Source organism: Mytilus edulis, chromosome 7 (genome assembly GCF_963676685.1).
Source record: "Mytilus edulis chromosome 7, xbMytEdul2.2, whole genome shotgun sequence".
NCBI lineage: Eukaryota > Metazoa > Mollusca > Bivalvia > Mytilida > Mytilidae > Mytilus > Mytilus edulis.
The window spans coordinates 19,834,204-19,854,842 of record NC_092350.1 but is presented as its reverse complement, the minus strand read 5'-3'; the positions used below and the strand labels follow the sequence as shown (position 1 = coordinate 19,854,842).

Below are 20,639 nucleotides of genomic sequence, written 5' to 3'. Positions count from 1 at the left end.
CTGATGATCTGAATATAGAGACATGCAGATATTTAATAGTGTCAGATCACGGTTTTAATAATGTCATAAAGTGAATCAGTATCATTTTAGATTTTAGACTATTGTTAACTAAGTATCAAAGTGAATAACTTTTAATGCCGTCCGTGTAATATAAGCGCTCACAAACACATTTAACCCCGCCAGATTTTTTATGTGCCTGTCCCAAATCAGGATTCTATTATAGTTCAATGGTTGTCATTGGTTCGTGCCCTTCATATTTGTTTTTCGTAAATTGCTATTATATTACAAATTAGACAGTTAGTTATCTAAATTAAATTGTTTCGCATTGTTGATGGCAGTTCGGTTGCCTGTAATAATACTATCAGCTACTTCATTTGAACTTTTTTGAACATTTGTCTCAATGGCAAGCATACCACATCTTCTAGTTCATATTTAAAATTCTAATACTTAGTTTTTGTTTTCGAATGCATGGATTCAGTGTGGAAATCATCAACTTATTGTTTTATCATAAGTGCTGTCTGTTCGAGCTGAATTATCATACCAACACATTCTATTTCGCAAGCATCAGAACACAGGAATACACTATTTTTGGTTTTAAAATTTAAGATCAGGTTCTTGAATATTTATCATATACATATATAAGTACCGTATGTAATGATTGTTCCGTTGATTTGGTTGTTTCTTTGATGAAGTCTTCCGACAAAGTCAATCGTACGCATATATGACTCTCGAGCAATACAGAGTTTTTCCGTTTAAAAAAAAAAAAATTTGCGCACGCATGTCCGATTTGAAAACGTACCGTATCATTGGACTGTTAACATGTCATGAACAACACAGCGATACCATTATTTTCGGAACTTAATTTGTTTTACCCTTAAGGAATATCTGAGTCACCTCATTTTAAAAAAAAAAAAATTCCATCAAATTTGGTGTTTTTTATTTTCTTTTAAGTATTTAAACCTTTGTTCTTCAACTGTTTCTCTTGGCATTTTTTGTGTGTTTTTAAAGTCTTTCATCGACTTTTGTACTGCCCCTTGGTAACTTTTTTCCTTTACCAAACGTTTTGTCTACATAAGATTTTTCATTTCTATAACTGATATTAAAGTTTATTTCGTGATCTCTCATGATTTTTGTTCATTTTATCTTATATTCCTGTAATTAACTTGTGAAAGTAGAATTCGGATTATTTTTGGATTATTACTGATAAAGTTGTAGGAACAGTTGCAATCATTTACATCACATAATTATCGACTCCTAGCGACTCCTAGGAGTCGATATTAAGAATTGAACGATGGACAGTCAGTGCGTGAATTTTTCTTGCTACCTGATTGATAGATATTACGAGACGTGAATAATCAAAGTTTATTGATTGGTTAGGACAATCCAAACCTAGTTAATGTCCTTCAATCCCGTAGAGTATCGGATTTGTCCTCTCTATTTTAGCAATTAAATTTTGCCTGGTCATTAATCATGCATATTCATGATATTGGTACACAGGTAACTTTTATCTATAAATAGTCGAATCTTCTGGAGTTTCGTAAACAACAACGTTAAACGATATATACTACTTCATAACGTGTGACCTCACGTATGTGGTAAAATTTGTTGATTGATGCACGTGACTATCCTAGTAAATGAATTAATCTACAAAGCGAGAGCACTTTCCATTTTCATCAGCTAAGAGTCGACTAGCCCTTTTTGAAAGGCTAATGCTTGTAGTTTAAATTACATCAATATCTATCGGAAGACCATTTTACAAATTAGTGTGTAAATATAATAGACAGTTAGAAAATCAATGATATGAATGTTTCAGTTGTCTTCATAGTATATTGCTTAACTCTTGTCTTGTCCAAAGAACATATATTTAATCAAAATGTTCTACTATTATATTTGACTAACAGAAGTGGTGTTTTCAGAAAAATTTCGAGACTGCACATTTGTCGTCTGCACTGCAGAGACTGTGAAGAAGTGAGACATTTAAAAAATTTAAAGTATATTTTTATTCAAGGTATATATAAGAAAACGAAAAAAATGGGATTGGTAGAACAATAAAAGAGTTTATCAAAGACATATTAAATATGAACATTTCTCTCTCTCTCTCTCTCTCTCTCTCTCTCTCTCTCTCTCTCTCTCTCTAGTAAATACTTGTGAATTACATTAAAAAATATATTGCGAAAATAGAAATTAGCAATAATAGGTCAAAAGTACGGCCTTCGACAATGAGGAAAAATCCATATATATCGCATTGCAAGCCATAATAGGCCAGGCATGTTAAATGTGTAAAAATCTAACGGGAAAGCTAACGAACTGATTTATGTACAAATCAATAAAATAAAAACAAATATGATATTCAGGAACAAGAGACAACTACAGAATTATAGGCTCCTGACATCGGACATGCACATACAGAATGTGGCAGGCTTTAACATGTTTATGGCGCCTCTTGATCTGGGACAGCGGTGAATGAACGCATTATATAACTTTGTTTGAATGGGATTGACTCATCAGATTAATCTCATCTTAGCATTTGTGAAGAAAAACTGAATTTCTAATTATCAAAAATAATTAGTAGATGCTTTCAGTTGTATCACATATCATCTAAGCTTTTTTGAAAAGCTTATACTTATACTGCATGGTTTAATGAATATACAAAAAGCATGATACAAATATGTAAGATTCAGGTCATACGCCATAAAATGTGATGTACAAAACATGTGTCACAAAAATATGATATTCTACACACATGTCACAAAAATGTGATATTCTTAACACTTCACACACACATGAGTTATGCTTAACATATGTCTCAAGATGTGATATGCTAAACACATGTGAAAATCGCTGTCTTGTCACTGTTTCAATAGAGTTTCAATATGTTTTACACATTATGTTAATTAGGTGCTTTTTTTAACACGAGGGGACTATATCTACAATATCAGCTTAACATATGCCAATGTGTGTTCATCGCACGGAAACAACCCTTTCAATTTAATGCACGAATACATCAAACTTGTTTACGCTCCAATGACATATTAAACATTGGTACTTCCTTTGCACCTTGTACGAAATATGTCATTTCAAGTCCACCAATATGCATGTATCAAGAAATAATGGCGAAAATGATAAAAGTACACAAATTTCAATTTTTGTCGCCAAGAAATGAATAGTTATGTTGTTCCTCTTTTTTACTGAATAATTCATAAGCATGATCTTGTCTGTCTTGGAGCGATTCATATTTGTCTTCTTGCACATCGTCTTTTTCTATTGGTTTCGTTTCAGAAACTACAAAATTCTCGTATTCAGACTGTGGTTGCATCGGTTCATACGTATTTAGGTTTGGTTTAGTTTTCACATCAGGCTTTGAGTTTTCGTAGGTTAGATCTGTGGTGTTATAATATAACGATGGTGATATTGGTTCACTCACGGTTTTGTTAGCTGAAAAATTAAGACATATATAGCTGTCAGTTAAATTTCCTTCTTAAAATGCTTTAATGTGTTGATAACACTATAAGGAATTGTCCTTTGCATTCATAATACATGTAATTGACATTATTTGATTTGTGTCATGTTGCCGTATGCTTAGACCTATAACGGTTTACTTTAATTAATAGACCTATAACGGTTTACTTTAAATTGTAACTTGGGTGCAGAGTTATCTCATTGCCATGGCACTCATACCACATCTTTTTCCGACGTAGTCGATATAGTTTCGGTTTGTGCCCTTTGAACTTAAGGACGCTTAACTATGGCAACAGAATACGCATGCTCGAAAATCCTTTCTGTGATTGGACAAAATGCTGTCATGGTGGGTGATTTGGTTGTGTGTGAAAAAAACGTCTCGTTAATTATATCGTGATGGAAAGCAAGTGAAAAACTATAAATATTTGAACTAGATCTTACAAAAATTTATACTTTTATTAAAATAATATTTTCTCAATAGCTCTTTGCATCCGTGACAGCTGTTTAGTCTGGACAATTATATAATTTTTAATGTAAACTTTGTTGTACGAACGTACATGACTTTTAGAACGCACCTACGCATGTGAGATTTCCGCGGGGTTTTGGTGAATGTAAACAGAAAGATACGAGGACCGAGAATACTGAACACAAACAGAGAAAACGTTATTTAAATGGTATCTTTGTGCTTCTGAAGGTTATCGAAATGATAGTTTTAAACATATACTCAAATTTAAATACGTCGGATATCTTTTTTAAAGATAGTTCTTGTTTTATCTATGTTCTTGTATGATAATTACAATATTAATTGACATAATGATAACACAGAAATCTATTAGTTGTAATGTACGTTGATTGTGCGAATGGTCTGGGGGCGACTGAAACTATATGACCGTTGATTGTGCGAATGGTCAGGGGGCGACTAAAACTATATGACCGTCCCTTAAATTACTACTGAAACTATCATGTTTTTGTAGCAAAAAATGCATGTGGTTCCGATACAAGATCCTTTGATACAAAAAGTCATGATAATAAAGGCATACAATACCGTTATAACATAGCAAGGGTACAATAAATTGTATTTTAATGTAACATTTGATCAAGTTACAACATCGTCTCAATTACTTTGACATATTAGTAATATCAACTGTACATCAACTTGTCACTAAACTTACGTTTCTTATTTGATTTGGGTTTAATCAGTTTGTTTTTGTTGGAAAGACCCGATGTTCCAGTTCTGTTATAAAAAATGAAAATGAAACAAATATATAATCTTTAAGTCAAAAATAGGGTGTGTCAAAAGTTATAAAACCATTTGTTACACATTAGAAACACACACGACTTCCAAATAGCAAAAGCTTTATCTTATAATTAGCACATGCATGCTATATTTAAATTCTGTCGAAGAGTTTAATCTGAATACTAACGTATTATTAACTTTAATTTGGTGGTTGAGAGTCTGGCATTTTCTTTTAAAAATATGGCTTTACTCCATACAACACATACAATGTTCCTTTTATAAGTGTTATTCCAAGTGTTTTGGATTTGTGCTGCATAGCTCTAGTTCTCAAGTATTAACTTTTTGTTCGGATTTTCTGCCCTAAACTTTCTTTTCTCGAGTGTCACTGATGAGTTTTTGGTAGACTAAATGGACGGCTGACGTACACAATTTCCAATTTCAAGCCTGTTATCGTTGATGTGTTTTATTCATAATATATTTTCTGATGACACAACTAGTTAACAATACCTAATTTGAGGGGAATTCAATATTTATGATTTTAATTTATTTTAAATCAAAGAAGCTAGCTTACCCTCTGTTCACTCGTACAACATAAAACACAAAAACAACAGCTACAATGGCCAACAAAACAGTAAGGATAACAATGGCGACCAGACTACCTGCACAATACAAGACACAGACATACTTCAAAGTACATATGACAAAACATTCATATACAATGTATAGCTATAAAAACAATCATATACAATGTATAGCTATAAAACAATCATATACAATGTATAGCTATAAAACAATCATATACAATGTATAGCTATAAAACAATCATATACAATGTATAGCTATAAAAACAATCATATACAATGTATAGCTATAAAAACAATCATATACAATGTATAGCTATAAAACAATCATATACAATGTATAGCTATAAAGTACATATGACAAAACAATCATATACAATGTATAGCTATTAAAACAATCATATATAATGTATAGCTATAAAGTACATATGACAAAACAACCATATACAATGTATAGCTATAAAACAATCATATATAATGTATAGCTATAAAACAATCATATACAATGTATAGCTATAAAACAATCATATACAATGTATAGCTATAAAAACAATCATATACAATGTATAGCTATAAAAACAATCATATACAATGTATAGCTATAAAACAATCATATACAATGTATAGCTATAAAAACAATCATATACAATGTATAGCTATAAAGTACATATGACAAAACAATCATATACAATGTATAGCTATTAAAACAATCATATACAATGTATAGCTATTAAAACAATCATATACAATGTATAGCTATAAAACAATCATATACAATGTATAGCTATAAAAACAATCATATACAATGTATAGCTATTAAAACAATCATATACAATGTATAGCTATTAAAACAATCATATACAATGTATAGCTATAAAAACAATCATATACAATGTATATCTATAAAACAATCATATACAATGTATAGCTATAAAAACAATCATATACAATGTATAGCTATAAAAACAATCATATACAATGTATAGCTATAAAGTACATATGACAAAACAACCATATACAATGTATAGCTATAAAACAATCATATATAATGTATAGCTATAAAAACAATCATATACAATGTATAGCTATAAAACAATCATATACAATGTATAGCTATAAAACAATCATATACAATGTATAGCTATAAAAACAATCATATACAATGTATAGCTATAAAAACAATCATATACAATGTATAGCTATAAAAACAATCATATACAATGTATAGCTATAACAAATATTTAGATAAGAAAAGATATTTTGCAATACATTATACCCGAAACAGAATTATTATTATGCTTCTGTATTTGATAAAGTTTCAGATAGTTATCACGCAGATATATAAAATGTGTTCTTGTCATTTGTCATTTGACGATAAGCAAGCAATTATAATCAATCAATTAATCCGAATTTTGTTCCTTTTTCCTATCAAACATAGCCCGCTATCAAGGCTTGCCTTTTTTTTTAGAACACTCTACCTTGTCTTTTTGAGAACACTCTAGCTTGTCTTTTTTAGAACACTCTAGCTTTTCTCTTTTAGAACACTCTAGCTTGTCAATTTAAGAACACTCTAGCTTGTCTTTTTTAGAACACTCTAGCTTGTCAATTTGAGAACACTCTAGGTTGTCTTTTTGAGAACACTCTAGCTTGTATTTTTTAGATCACTCTAGCTTGTCAATTTAAAAACACTCTGCCTTGTCTTTTGAGAACACTCTAGCTTGTCTTTTTTAGAACACTCTAGCTTTTCTCTTTTAGAAAACTCTAGCTTGTCAATTTAAGAACACTCTAGCTTGACTATTTTAGAACACTCTAGCTTGTCAATTTGAGAACACTCTAGGTTGTCTTTTTGAGAACACTCTAGCTTGTATTTTTTAGAACACTCTAGCTTGTCAAAAACACTCTACCTTGTCTTTTGAGAACACTCTAGCTTGTCTTTTTTAAAACACTCTAGCTTGTCTTTTTTAGAACACTCTAGCTTGTCAATTTGAGAACACTCTAGCTTGTCTTTTTTTTTGTGTCAGTACTTGTCAAAACAAGGTCGTGTTTTTATCTGGACAATAAAGTTCGTATCAAATATAGCTTTCTCGAAATACTGAGTGCCTTAAAGAACACTTCCTAAAAGGATAGAAAAAAATCTTGTTATTTATCAAAACTTGGTCATGGTTTGATTTGGTACCTAAAGGTCTATCAAATATAGCTTTCTCTAAATACCTGTTTTTATTGCTGAACACTCTCCTGTCTGGATATTACACGTATCACAGTCTTTACACCTCCCAAAGCAGTAACTTCCAAAGGTTCCAGGTTTACAAACTTACCAAACATACAATATTATACATTTATTAATTAAAGCAACAGACTTTCAGATCATACACCTAAACATGACTTTATTTTAAAATTGATGTTGACGTTGAAACGCTTGACGGATAGATAGTATAATAACTTAATCTCATGTTACCGTGGAACAAAAGTACTGAGTGTGTTTTCCATTTACTAGCTCTGCTTCAAGTCAAGATCGATACCACTGGTGGCAGACTGTTCGTCCCCGAGAGTATCATCAGCTCAGTTACCAGTGCCGTAAATTTCTATGTAAATAATCGAGGTTCCAACTCCGTCAGGTGTAGTTACTCTTAGATGATTTGGTAACTAGCTATATATATATAGTAATTAAAGATCCATTTCTGGTCATATATCTTCTTACGTTTCAACATTTTTACACATCTCTGTCTTTCAACAGTATGATTCCTGATGAAACCCAGAAAAGAGAAGTGTTTGCATCGAAATTTATACATTGTTATTTTGAAATTACATTTTCTGCATTCTAATTATGGCTAAACGTAGTATCAAATGTTAAAGATTTTAAGCCAAATGGAAACCTATCGAAAACTAAATTGCAAACGTATATGACTACTATATAATAAATTACCTTGATTACAAGTTGTTCCGGTCCATCCAGATTTACAAATACAGTCTCCGTTAACATTATTACATACATCAAAGGCATTTCTAGGACATACACATGTTTTGGAACAGTTATTACCATACGTCATATCAGGACACACTGAAAAATAATTCTTATACAATTGAGAAATTCACAATGGTAATGAGGAATATGTCAAAGACACAACCCGTCCAAAGAGCAGACAACAGTTGAAGGCCACCAATGGGTCTTCAACGCAGCTAGAAAATGTTTATTACATTATTGACAAGAATACTAGTACCAATGAAATATATACATCTACAAATGTATTCGTATAGTCGGATATCCGTATCCTTGCATACGACGAAGATGTAAATAAATGTTAAAAATCTAAATTTTTACAATTTTCAAAAATTCCATTTTGATCATTTTACCGTACATATAAGAACCCTCCATTTACTAAGTATTAACTAATTATCCGTTTGATAAAGAGTGAAATACTAGTAAGGTGTGGAAAATTAGTTAGAACTACAGTTACTATCAATTAATTCCTCTTATAGAAGAGGGAGAATTGACACATATTTAATGGAAAACGAAGCCAATTCATATAAGTCTTCGTTTAACAAAGTACATTAGAATAATTACCACTTTCACAAAGTTTTCCGATGTATCCTGTTTTACAAAGGCAGTTTCCATTTGTATGTAAACAGTTGGCTGTATTATTTTCGTCACATTGACAACTCTGTGAGCAGTTGTTTCCGTATTTCATACTAACTCTTGGGCATACTGTAAAAGGGATAAAAGAAAATAATTAAATTCAATGAATGGTTTGTCAACAACTAAACACCAGACTCAATCCGTAGTCTCGTGGATGCTTGTTCGCCTTCTGGTTCGGTTTTTTTTTTTCTCGATTATCTTAGCTACATGTACGTATAAAGATGTTTTGTTGTATAAAACATATTTAACAAGCATTCTGAGAGTATATTTTATAGACTAAAGTGTTAGGTAAGATCACAATGTGGATTAGAAATTTTATAGCTGAAAGCTGAATTTTTAAGTACAAAGAGGTTCTTTTTGTCTCAGCTATACATGTATGATTTTAAAATGCTCTTTGTGATGAGTTTAAAACTAAGATTGAACGATTTTCGGAACGTTTGGGTCTTATGCAGTTTTTTGGTTTTTAGACATATCAACAAAGTTGGCTGCTGGAAAAAAAGTGGCTGCTGTCTTGATTGGCCGATAAAAGTGGCTGCCAGCTTGAGTCTGGTGAGTTTACTAACGTGAATGTAAGTCATACTTACTCTGATCACAGGTGGTTCCGATATACCCTGGCATACAAGTACATGCTCCAGTTATATGATGGCATGTTCTAGTACCCTGCGTCGAACATGGACAGTTTTTAGAACATTTTAAACCATATTTTCCTTCAGGACACTCTAAAGAAAACGGAATTAATTGAACAAATAATCGTCTTAAAACAAATTAAACAGCTCACTCAAAAGAAACATCTTTTTCAAATTTATGATTGTAAGTTTCGTGATACTTTTTTGAGCTTGACATATTGTGTAGGAGGCGTTTTATTGTTGATCATAAGAACATAATATGTTGCCCTCTATAAAGTGTTCTGTCGGTTTTCCGCCTCATCAAGACGCATACCCAAATTTCCATTCATTTTTATTGATATTAAATGTATTATTGTTTAGTCTAATACTATCGCGATTAAAATCTTCATATCTCGAATTTTAGTATGTGCGTTTTCAGCCACAGCATTATAGCACTTTGTCGCATCTGAAATTCTTAGATTGTAATGCCTACTAGGATTATACTCACTAGCTTCACATTTAGACCCTTGGTAACCAGCAATACAAAGACATGTCCCGTCAGTATTTTGACATGACGATGTCGTAGTCCGTTGACAATTGCAATTGCTTAGACATTTCTGTCCGAATTTCCATGATGGACAGTCTGTAAAATACAGGTTGGAATTATGTAATATTTTCACATAAACATCTTTGTCGTACCGGAAAATGGTCTCACATTACATCCTCAGAAATTTAAAATACTGTCTCATAATTCAAGAGCACTTGCAGAAAAATAACATAAATTCTTTTAAAATTAAGAAAAAGTGGTAATGTACCAAATAGTTCAATCATTTGATATCCGTGTACTCACATTTTGTAAAGATTTGATTATCTTACTTTATTTTTCCTGTTTTGAGCGTTATTCTTGCTCGGATGATTTTCAAATAATAGTAATTTCTACAAACAACTATAACTGAAAGTTATGTTCTGTTCTGATATAAGGTTAACCCCGCGACCTCGCTCCGTATAGAGTTGTCAACTTTACGTGACCAGAAGTGGGCTAATTTGTGATAAACTGACTTTTATTTACTAATACATGTATTTGAAGAATAAGTGTAATTGCAAAATTTTGTTTTTAAATGCAATTCAAGAGTGTTCATATAAATGACAGCGACATTTTTAACTCACTGATTCTATTCGTAAATTCGGGTTGCTTAATGCAATTTTTTTTATGTCTCGTATGCTTTATTATTTATATTTTTGTTTTCTTTTTCTAATGAAAAGGTTCTGCTATATATATGCACATCAGTGAATAAGCATACACTGTTTGCAAAACGTACCACTCTCGCAATTGTCTCCAATGTAACCTGGTTTACATGTGCAATCACCATCAGTATGCCGGCAGTTGTCTGTGTTTCCAGGATTACATGTACAGGATTTTGAACATCGGTCACCATATTTATTGTTAGAACATTCTATAAAGAAGACGCAAACTAACTTAAAAAGACTACTATAAAACGATCATGCAGATAACAAGTTCTTGTAAACCACTACATGTACGGGTCTGGATTCCGGGTGGTTTTGTTTTTTGACAGCCAAAAGCCCTCTTTTTAAGAAGCATTCGTTGGGTCAGGCCAATCGCCTTCAGCTTGAACACCACAAGCACCGTTTCATGGTAATTTCTACAACCACACTACATAAACCGAGTTATACGTAATGTTGAAAAAAAATAATTATGTCGCCATATATAAGAACATATCAATAATGAGCGATCCAATAATGGTTATGACAAACTTTACAATAAACACGATCAAACAAAACATACGTCCAAAAAGTATACAACACCATAACATGAATAATTGAGCATAAAACAAGAATGTGTCCCCAGTACACGGATGCCCCATCAGCACTCTCATTTTCTATGTTCAGTGAATTGTGAAAATGTGAGAAAATTTCTACTTTGGCATTGAAATTAGAAAGATCATATCATAGGGAACATGTGTACTAAGTTTCAAGTTGATTGGATTTCAACTTCATCAAAAACTACCTCGACCAAAAACTTTAACCTGAAGCGGGACAGACGGACGGACAGACGCACAGACCAGAAAACATAATGCCCATAAATGGGACATAAAAAATAGTACAAAACAAATATTTAATATAGAATTATCCATTATCAGAACATATTGTCTGATGAAAAATTGCTTTTAATTGTTTTGTTAAATCCTGAAAATTATACATTAAAAAACAAACCAAACCTGTCATAGTGGAGCAAAACCGCTTATCCTTCCGGAGAAACTAATTGTAATTCTAGTTTTACAAGGGTTCAATTTTGACACTAGTCATTGTGGGGCCCTTCATAGCTTGCTGTTTGGTGTGAGCCAGTGCTCCGTCTTAAAGGCCGTACTTTGACCTATAATGGTTTGCTTTTTATGCCCCACCTACGATAGTAGAGGGGCATTATGTTTTCTGGTCTGTGCATCCGTTCGTCCGTCTGTCTGTCTGTTCGTTCGTTCGTCCGTCTGTCCCGCTTCAGGTTAAAGTTTTTGGTCAAGGTAGTTTTTGATGAAGTTGAAGTCCAATCAAATTGAAACTTAGTATACATGTGCCCTATGATATGATCTTTCTTATTTAAAAGCCAATTTATAGTTTTGACCCCAATTTTACGGTTCAATGAACATAGAAAATGTTAGTGCAAATTTCAGGTTAAAGTTTCTGGTCAAGGTAGTTTTTGATGAAGTTGAAGTCCAATCAACTTGAAACTTAGTATACATGTGCCCTATGATATGATCTTTCTAATTTAAATGCCAAATTATAGTTTTGACCCCAATTTTATGGTTCACTGAACATAGAAAATGATAGTGCAAATTTCAGGTTAAAGTTTTTGGTCAAGGTAGTTTTTGATAAAGTAGAAGTCCAATCAACTTGAAACTTAGTATACATGTTCCCTTTGATTAGATCATTTTAATTTTAATGCCAAATTAGAGAATTTATTCCAATTTCACGGTCCACTAAACATAGAAAATGATAGTGCGAGTGGGGCATCCGTGTACTGTGGACACATTCTTGTTTATATTGTGACTTGCCCTGTTTGATGGTTAGTTGTCTCATAGGCACTCATGCCACATCTTCTTTTTTATATGACTGTCCATAATAGATAAATATTTGTTCATTTAATTACACATTCAGCTATAGCATATGTATTGAGTGCATCGATTCGATGAACATAAATCTTAATACTGATAACTACACCATCATATTTATTACGATTGTCGTATCTAATGCATGTAAATAAAGTGTTATGTGTCTTTTTTTTTTTTTACGAAAACTGTTAAACTATTACAAGTAAACATAGGAAAAATCAAATTATTTACTTTGACTACATGTTGTTCCTTCCCATCCAGGTTTACATGTACATGCTCCGTTTGTATGGTTACAGGTTACAGTATTTCCCGCGACACAGCTACATGTCTTACCACAGTTATCTCCAAATTTATTGGTGGTGCATGCTGAAAAAACAAAATGGCTATTTTGATAGTGTTTGCCAAAAACAAATCTAGTTTTGAAACATGAACAGGAGTTTTTTCTATATTTATTGATTCTATTCACTGAAAAAGAAAAAGGTATTTCTGAAATTTTGTTTTTCTAATATTTGTAAAATTTGGAGTAGGTCCGGTAAGGACCGATTTTGGCCTCAAATTTCAGGTTCATCTGACGAAAGATGTTGACCACTTTTTAAACACTTAAGTGTCTATTTTATTTGATTCAATTAATTTATGTGAAAGATTTTAACTAATTTAGTCATTAAAAACGCTCCGATTCAAGCTCAAATATGAAAAATTTACCAAATATGCTGAAAAATGTCACTTTTAAGATGGTTTTTGTCAAAAATGAAAGTGGCCGCATCCGTGTTCATCCTCAACCTTTATATATGTTATGTATTATCATCAAATACAACTTACATTTAAATATTTTGGATGAACACGAATGCGGCCACTTTCGTTTTACACGGAAACCGTCTAAAATTTAACCAAAATGCTAGAATTGTGAAGATTTCAGTAATTTAGCATGACTTAATGGTGCTAGTACTCTATATATGTGCATCGTATTGTCAAAAAAAAAGCCCGTATTTATGTAGCAGAAGCATTCTACTGTCCAATAAATAACTAAAAGTATACATTTTAACAATTTTGAAAAAACTGCTATATTTTGGGGCCAAAAAGGGGTCTTGCTGGACCTACCCCTTTCATCTAGATGAAGAACATTATCACAATGTAACTGCAGTAATGGGTATACTTGTCATCTTCAACACCCAACGTTCATATTGCACCATTATTTATATATGACAATGATGTTATAATACTTCAAGGTGGTACAACAGTGCTACAACTTTGTCACGTATGTCATATAATTGCTTATTTTAAATTTTGTGAAATATAGAATGAATCTAAACTTTCTATTTGTTTTCACCGTTGGACGTTATATAGTAAGTTTTTGCAATAGCAAGTTATCTCAAAACTAGCATTATTTTTTTAATTTATCCCCTCATATACAAGCGACCTATTTTAGTTTTTCAAATGAAGTAAATCTCATATAAATTTTATTAAACACAAGAAGAAAAGCACAAGGAACATTTTTCATGTTCAGAACCTGCTTTTGATCTCGAACAATTGAAGTATACAAGGTGCATAAAAAGCCAGCTCATTTGAGCGAAAAAGAATTAACTATCAAATAGTTTACTCATGAGTAGCAATGTTTCTTCCACTTGGGTATTTTCTGCATTTACTGTAAAAGTATCGTGTTGAAAATATATTACTAAAGTGAAATTGCTTGGCTAATCCAGCATTTGATTCGTTACCGTGACAGGCTATATGAGCCTTTATACCAGTTGAACAAAAACAAAGATCAGGATGGTATTAAATATTAGGACACTCCAGTTTATCATTATGGCTTCACATTGGATATGGGCTAATATTCCTCTGTTCTCTGCCTTATTACCCTTCGTCTGATGACCAAGAGGGCATACAACACTGACAGTGACTATCTGCCTATATCCCCTGTGAAGATCCAAGATAATACATAATAACACAGCAAACGTAGTTGTATATGTTCACTATATATACCTGTACATTTTCCTGTTGTAGATTCTGTATATCCTTTACAACAGAAGTAATTTGTCGTTGTTGTTGTTTTATTTCCTACTGTATTCGTGCTGCAATAGATAAGAACAGTCCGGTTTATTTTTAAATTAATACCCTCTCCCGTGTATAATTTCTGATTTTTTTGTATGTATCTACGTAAATCCAACGCAAGTCTTCATAAACAATATCTAAAATACAAATTTGAATAAAACTATACAGTAAAAAAATACGATCTATAAGGATTTCGGTTGACCAAATGTGAAGCACCGGCCAAATCTGAAACATAATTTTAAATGCAGTACATACTACTTCATGTGTATAACTAAAATAAAATGAATAGATATATATATATCAAATATTGTTTTATCCGAATATACATGTATGTGCGGCTAATCTATAGCCTAACAATCAAACTGTTATCTGTTTTTTCAAAATAGAAATATAGAGTTGTTGGGTAATATTGAGATATCAAGGGGGACAAAATTTACACAGGTTAAGTAGCTGTTTATGATGAGATTAAGAGAATTATGTGTATTAGTAAGATATATTATGGAAATAATTGTAAAAATCCTGATACAAGCATGAACTTTGGTAGAAAGGTTGACTAATAGATAACCAAAAAAATCAGCTGCTGGCCATAAAAAAATCCATTTTTTTAAGATGGTCACGGCTTATTTTAACAAATGGCGTCATATCCAAATGGCTACATTTCGTAAATCCTTGAAAGCTGTGTTACATATTGTTTACTTTTGTACTCGCTTTTACGTAACATTGCAACAGGAAGCAATAACCAAAACCACACGACCGTACTTAATAAGGTGAAAACTTCTTACATACAATTATGTATGTTATATATTTTACTTTACAACATAAATTAAAACTGAAAAATCACTTAATTTTGTTTTCTTCAAAGAAGAGAGATTTTAGATTAGGATTCAAATTTATTTCTTTTCTACAATAGACATCCTGTTAAAGTCAACAAATTGTTAGTATATTTTTGTCTATCTTAGTGTGACGCCTGTACTATCTATAAGTATAATTATTCTGCACGAACTTTGACTATATAGATAAATGATCATGTTGTATTTGGAAATAATGACAATTCAAAATTTAAAGGGACTTTTAATTATATGCGATAAATGTCCGAAGATAACTGGGGTTCCTCTTTATATACATGTAGTCCACAGTATTTTTCGTACAACTTTTTTTATACATCGTATTTGATCCGTGTTTGCAATCATAATACAGCATGTTAATTCGTAAAACGTAAAAGTCACATCTTACTGTTAACAAACGAATTTTATCATGACAAGGTATACTGTGAAGTGCTGTTTCCATTTTTCTCTCTCTCTCATATAATGTTTTTTATATATATATTCAGTATAAATAAAAGCTACAGGAATTTTTTCAATCTAGATTCGACCAAAAACTGATATGGTTACAAAATAAAGAAGATTATAAATCGTTATCAGAATTATGCATTCGACTTCGTATTAAGATCTATTAAGAAATATGAATAGTTGTGATGGGAATCCAAACTGACTGTTTACAAACGAATCTTATTACGACAAGGTTTAAATGAGCTTTTTCCAAATTTTGTTCACTCTCTCTCTCATATAATGTTTTTATATAGTATAAATAATTGCTACTAGTAACAGGATTTTTTTCTAATCTAGACTCGACTAAGAACTGCCATAACGTTTTTTGAGACAACACCTTACATTGTACCAGTCTGAGTTGATGTTAGTCAGGATTAAACCCTTAATTGTGGAGCACAAAGGAATTTCTGTTCTAAATGAATATAATATATGTATCGTTCTGTAAATTTAGCTATAAATGTATGTGTTGTCAAAGCATATAAGAGCTTTATTCGAATACAATACCCTTGTTTAAAATTCCCCATGTCCTTCAAGCACTATATATATAACAGATTTGTAATGAATTAGTTTTCAGGTTCACCGGAGCACCTGAGATCACCCCCAGTTTTTGGTTGGGTTCGTGTTGCTCAGTCTTTAGTTTTCTTTTTTGTTTCTTGTGTAATATTATTTGTCTGTTTGTCTTTTTCATTTTTAGCCATGGCGTTGTAAGTTTATTTTCGTTCTATGAGTTTGTCTGTTCCTCTGATATCTTTCGCCCCACTTTCAAAATGTTTACACATAATTTCGATTTTATGTAATGGCTATCATGTTATAGTAGTAAAGTGCAAATAGGCAAAAAAAAAGGTAAATTAACATATTGAAGAGACGATAACTTTTTAAAATGTTTAGGGGGAGTCCCTTTTGTTAATCTGTGGTTGTTTTGAACTCAAGAGTATGAGATACATTTGATCTTTTGATTTATTGTATTGATTTGTCAAAACCACAACAGTCATAATCTACTGGAACACCAAGAAAAAACTAAAGGCTCTGACATGGCATTGTATCTAGAATCTTACATCGTTTTGTTATTTTTGCCAGATATTCGGAATCATATTTGAAAATCTTACAGAATTTTTGTTAGTTTAACGTTGTTTTTGAAACAAAAAAGGTGCCATTGGTAAACGTATGAAAAATCTAGAGATAATCAATTCCCGCAAAATTTCCAATGGCTTATATCTCGAAAACTGACAAGTAGACGGATCTTTTTTTTAAATTGTTTGGTTCTTTTATTTATAAACCATGTAAACTATGATACCAATGTATGACTTTCTTTTTAAAAGTTTGTTTATCATTTATGTGCGGATATGGTCACATGTTAACCAATCAAAATCTAGATAACATCCATTCTATAATTGGGAAAAACTATAAGAGAAAAAAATGACGATGCAAACCTTTTTTTAAAGAATGTAAACAAATATTTGCGTTGCTATGGTTTTAAATTGTATGTTAATTTATTATATCAACTTGAAGTGTGTCTTTATCTTTATTTAATCAAATGTCAGAAAAAAGGAGCATTTATCGATATTTTAAAAAGTTTGACCTCATGACGATTACTAATTTAAAAGATTGGCCAGAAGTTTTAACAGTTAAACGTATATACATGTATTAAATGATTTAGTTTAAATGGACGATTACTATAGATATTGTAAATTGTTGCTTAGGCAGTCTAACTACATGTATGTATTTCAAACTGTAGACATGTGTAAAGAAATGTGTATCGTACATTAAAAACGGGCACGAAGACACAATGTCAATTATATAAAAAAAAAAAAAAACCAACATACTTTAATGTAACCCACGAATTTACAGGGTTATAAAACTAAAGAAAGGAAATAACTTTTTCAATAAAGACATAGTGTAAGAATAGTCATTATTTTGTAAAAAAAAAGTGGCGGATCTAGGGGGTGTATCAAATCATTGCCATTTTCAAGATGTCCAAAAAATATCGTTTTCTGGTGCAGATTTTAAGTTAATAATTTTAGAATGTCATTTTCCTTTTAACTTTCTGTGCTTTTTTTTCATTGAAACTTATGCTTATTCATCGTTATAATCCATAATGATTTGAACATTTTGAAATGGGATATCTTTAGAAAGTTTGTCTTTTATTTGCGCTATTACACCACTGTCCCAGTTTAGAGAAGGGTTGGTGCGTCTGCAAACATGTCAAAGCCCCATTATGTCAGTGTTTATCCAAAGATTGAAACCTGTAATTCAGTGGTTTTCGTTTGTTGCTGTATATCATATAAGTCTTTTGTTCACAGAACATGCAGCTTAGATGTCGATAGTTTTTTGTTTGAATTGGTTAACAGCTAGCGTGTCATTAGTTTAGGGCTTTTTACAGCTTGCTATATGTGATATGGGTTTGCTCATTGTTGAAGGCCGTATGTTGACCTATAATTGCTAACCTTATTCGTCATTTGGTCTCTGGTGCCGTTGAGAAGTTTCTCATTGGCAATCATACCATATCTTCTTACATTTATTATGTATTCAACATTGTAAATGATACAATTTTGGATGTTGGTATGTTGAAAATTTCATTACAACTTTTATAACACTTTTTCATGTCATACTATATATATGAACTCAAAATTAGAATGTAAAGTTACAGTTTCAAGCGTCAATTTAGATTTACGAAGTACATGTTAAACTTCTTGACATCTAAATGTACAAAACAAACAAATATTTTATAATACAAAGCTGCGGTTTAATTTTGTCAATCCTCGGGCAATACAGATAAAATTGAGAAAGGAAATGGTGAATATGTCAAAGCGACAACCACCCGACCATAGAGCAAACAACAGCCGAAGGCAACCAATGGGTCTTCAATGTAGCGAGAATTCCCGCACCCGTAGGTGTCCTTCAGCTGGCCCCTAAAATATGCATAATAGTACAGTGATAATGGACGTCATACTAAACTCCGAATTATACACAAGAAACTAAAATTTAAAATCATACAAGACTAACAAAGGCCAGAGGCTCCTGACTTGGGACAGGCGCAAAATTGCGGCGGGGTTAAACATGTTTATGAGATCTCAACCCTCCCCCTATACCTCTAGCCAATGTAGAAAAGTAAAAGAATAACAATACGCACATTAAAATTCAGTTCAAGAGAAGTCCGAGTCTGATGTCAAAAGATGTAACAAAAGAAAATAAATAAAATGACAATAATACATAAATAACAACAGACTACTAGCAGTTAACTGACATGCCAGCTCCAGACCTCAATTAAACTGATTGAAAGATTATGTCTTCATCATATGAAAATCAGGTACAATCCCTCCCGTTAGGGGTTTAGTATCATACTATCATAAAATATATGAGAAGAACATAACCCGTGTCATGCCAACAACTGTTTTTTTAGAAGTAAATGTGTTTAGTTCCGATGCAAAGACCCTATCAGTGAATCAATGTTAAAGCCAAAATATGCAATCTTTAATGACCTGACAACAATATCGTAACTATATCCCCTTTTAATAAGTCTATTTAAAGGTTTTGTTAGTTTCTGAGGAGAATACTGACATTTTTGTGCTTTATAAAGAATATTTCCATAAAATTTTGGATGTGAAATACCTGAACGTATAAGATGTCTGCATGTTGAGTTATATTTACGAATTATTTCCTTATACCGGTGATAAAATTTAGTAAATGTTTTGACCAGTTTGTGATATCGAAAACCCTGGTGTAATAATTTTTCAGTAATACATAAATTTCTCTCGCTAAAATCTAATACATTGTTACATACACGAGCGAATCGTACAAGTTGAGATATATAAACACCATAAGATGGTGACAAGGGAACGTCACAGATGTATACTGTTTAGCTAGTTTGGTCTAAATTTAATAGTTGTGATGCGTTGTATGTCTTATTTATAATTAGTTAAAATTTAATGTTTCACTATGTAACAAAATACTTACACTGGTTTTGGACAAACTCCGTCTCCAGGTCCAGTGATGGCAGAAAGTAAGGATGAAATAATACAACAAATAATTATCACATAATACCTAAACATTGTGTTAAAATCATAGAAGACGGAAGTAGTGATGTACTAAGATGAATCAGGATTGTCACAACAACAACCCTATCATCCTTTACATTTAATGTGATCAAAAGGATAACACCACTCCGGTACACATCCGAGGATACACTTCAATTATTTAAAGAAAGTTTAATCAGGAAGTTATCTTACTTTGTGTATACACCTTTTGTGTAGAAGGTTAAAAATCACTTCCAGTGACTTTTGCTCTCCCTGTAAAATAGGTATCTTATCTTCCATTCTATAATCAACTGTTAAACTTTTATTTGAAAGTTACGAATTTAAATAAAAAAAGTGTGGTTATCAGAAAAATACAAACTCGAGGTTTACATTATCAGCTGGGACAATGATTTGTTTATTAAGCATTATACGTACATGCAGTACCATTTGCTGTTGTAACTGCTGGTTAAAAGACCAACTTAAACTCAATGATATACTTACTAGAGAAAGTTGAACCGATGTTAGTACCGATAATGTTTAATCAACAGAAGAAAAAAAAACTTTCCAATCTTTAACTTTTCTTTCTCTAAAATGAAGCGACCTTTTATATA

General features: G+C 31.8%; 1 protein-coding gene across 1 annotated transcript; it reads right to left on the bottom strand.

The window, feature by feature from the left end:
• Positions 1 to 1,981: 1,981 nt before the first annotated feature.
• Positions 1,982 to 20,224, bottom strand: LOC139480956 (protein draper-like). The gene is made up of 12 exons (XM_071263948.1): positions 19,970 to 20,224; positions 14,619 to 14,707; positions 12,870 to 13,004; positions 10,836 to 10,970; positions 10,025 to 10,159; positions 9,496 to 9,630; positions 8,840 to 8,980; positions 8,201 to 8,335; positions 7,489 to 7,587; positions 5,268 to 5,355; positions 4,632 to 4,693; positions 1,982 to 3,435 (listed from the first exon to the last, which is right to left on the bottom strand). The coding sequence occupies exons 1-12, from the start codon at positions 20,062 to 20,064 to the stop codon at positions 3,140 to 3,142; spliced, it is 1,545 nt and encodes a 514-aa protein (XP_071120049.1). The 5' UTR covers positions 20,065 to 20,224; the 3' UTR covers positions 1,982 to 3,139.
• Between the last annotated feature and the right edge of the window lie 415 nt (positions 20,225 to 20,639).

What these genes read in the sequence shown, in the direction of transcription:
- LOC139480956 (XM_071263948.1), bottom strand. Translation starts at nt 20,064, where the DNA reads ATGTTTAGGTATTATGTGATAATTATTTGTTGTATTATTTCATCCTTA. An exon ending in TACAACAGGAAAATGTACAG is followed by an intron (nt 13,005 to 14,618) that starts GTATATATAGTG and finishes TTGTTTTTTCAG; the next exon opens with CATGCACCACCAATAAATTT. An exon ending in CGGAACCACCTGTGATCAGA is followed by an intron (nt 8,981 to 9,495) that starts GTAAGTATGACT and finishes TCCCTTTTACAG; the next exon opens with TATGCCCAAGAGTTAGTATG.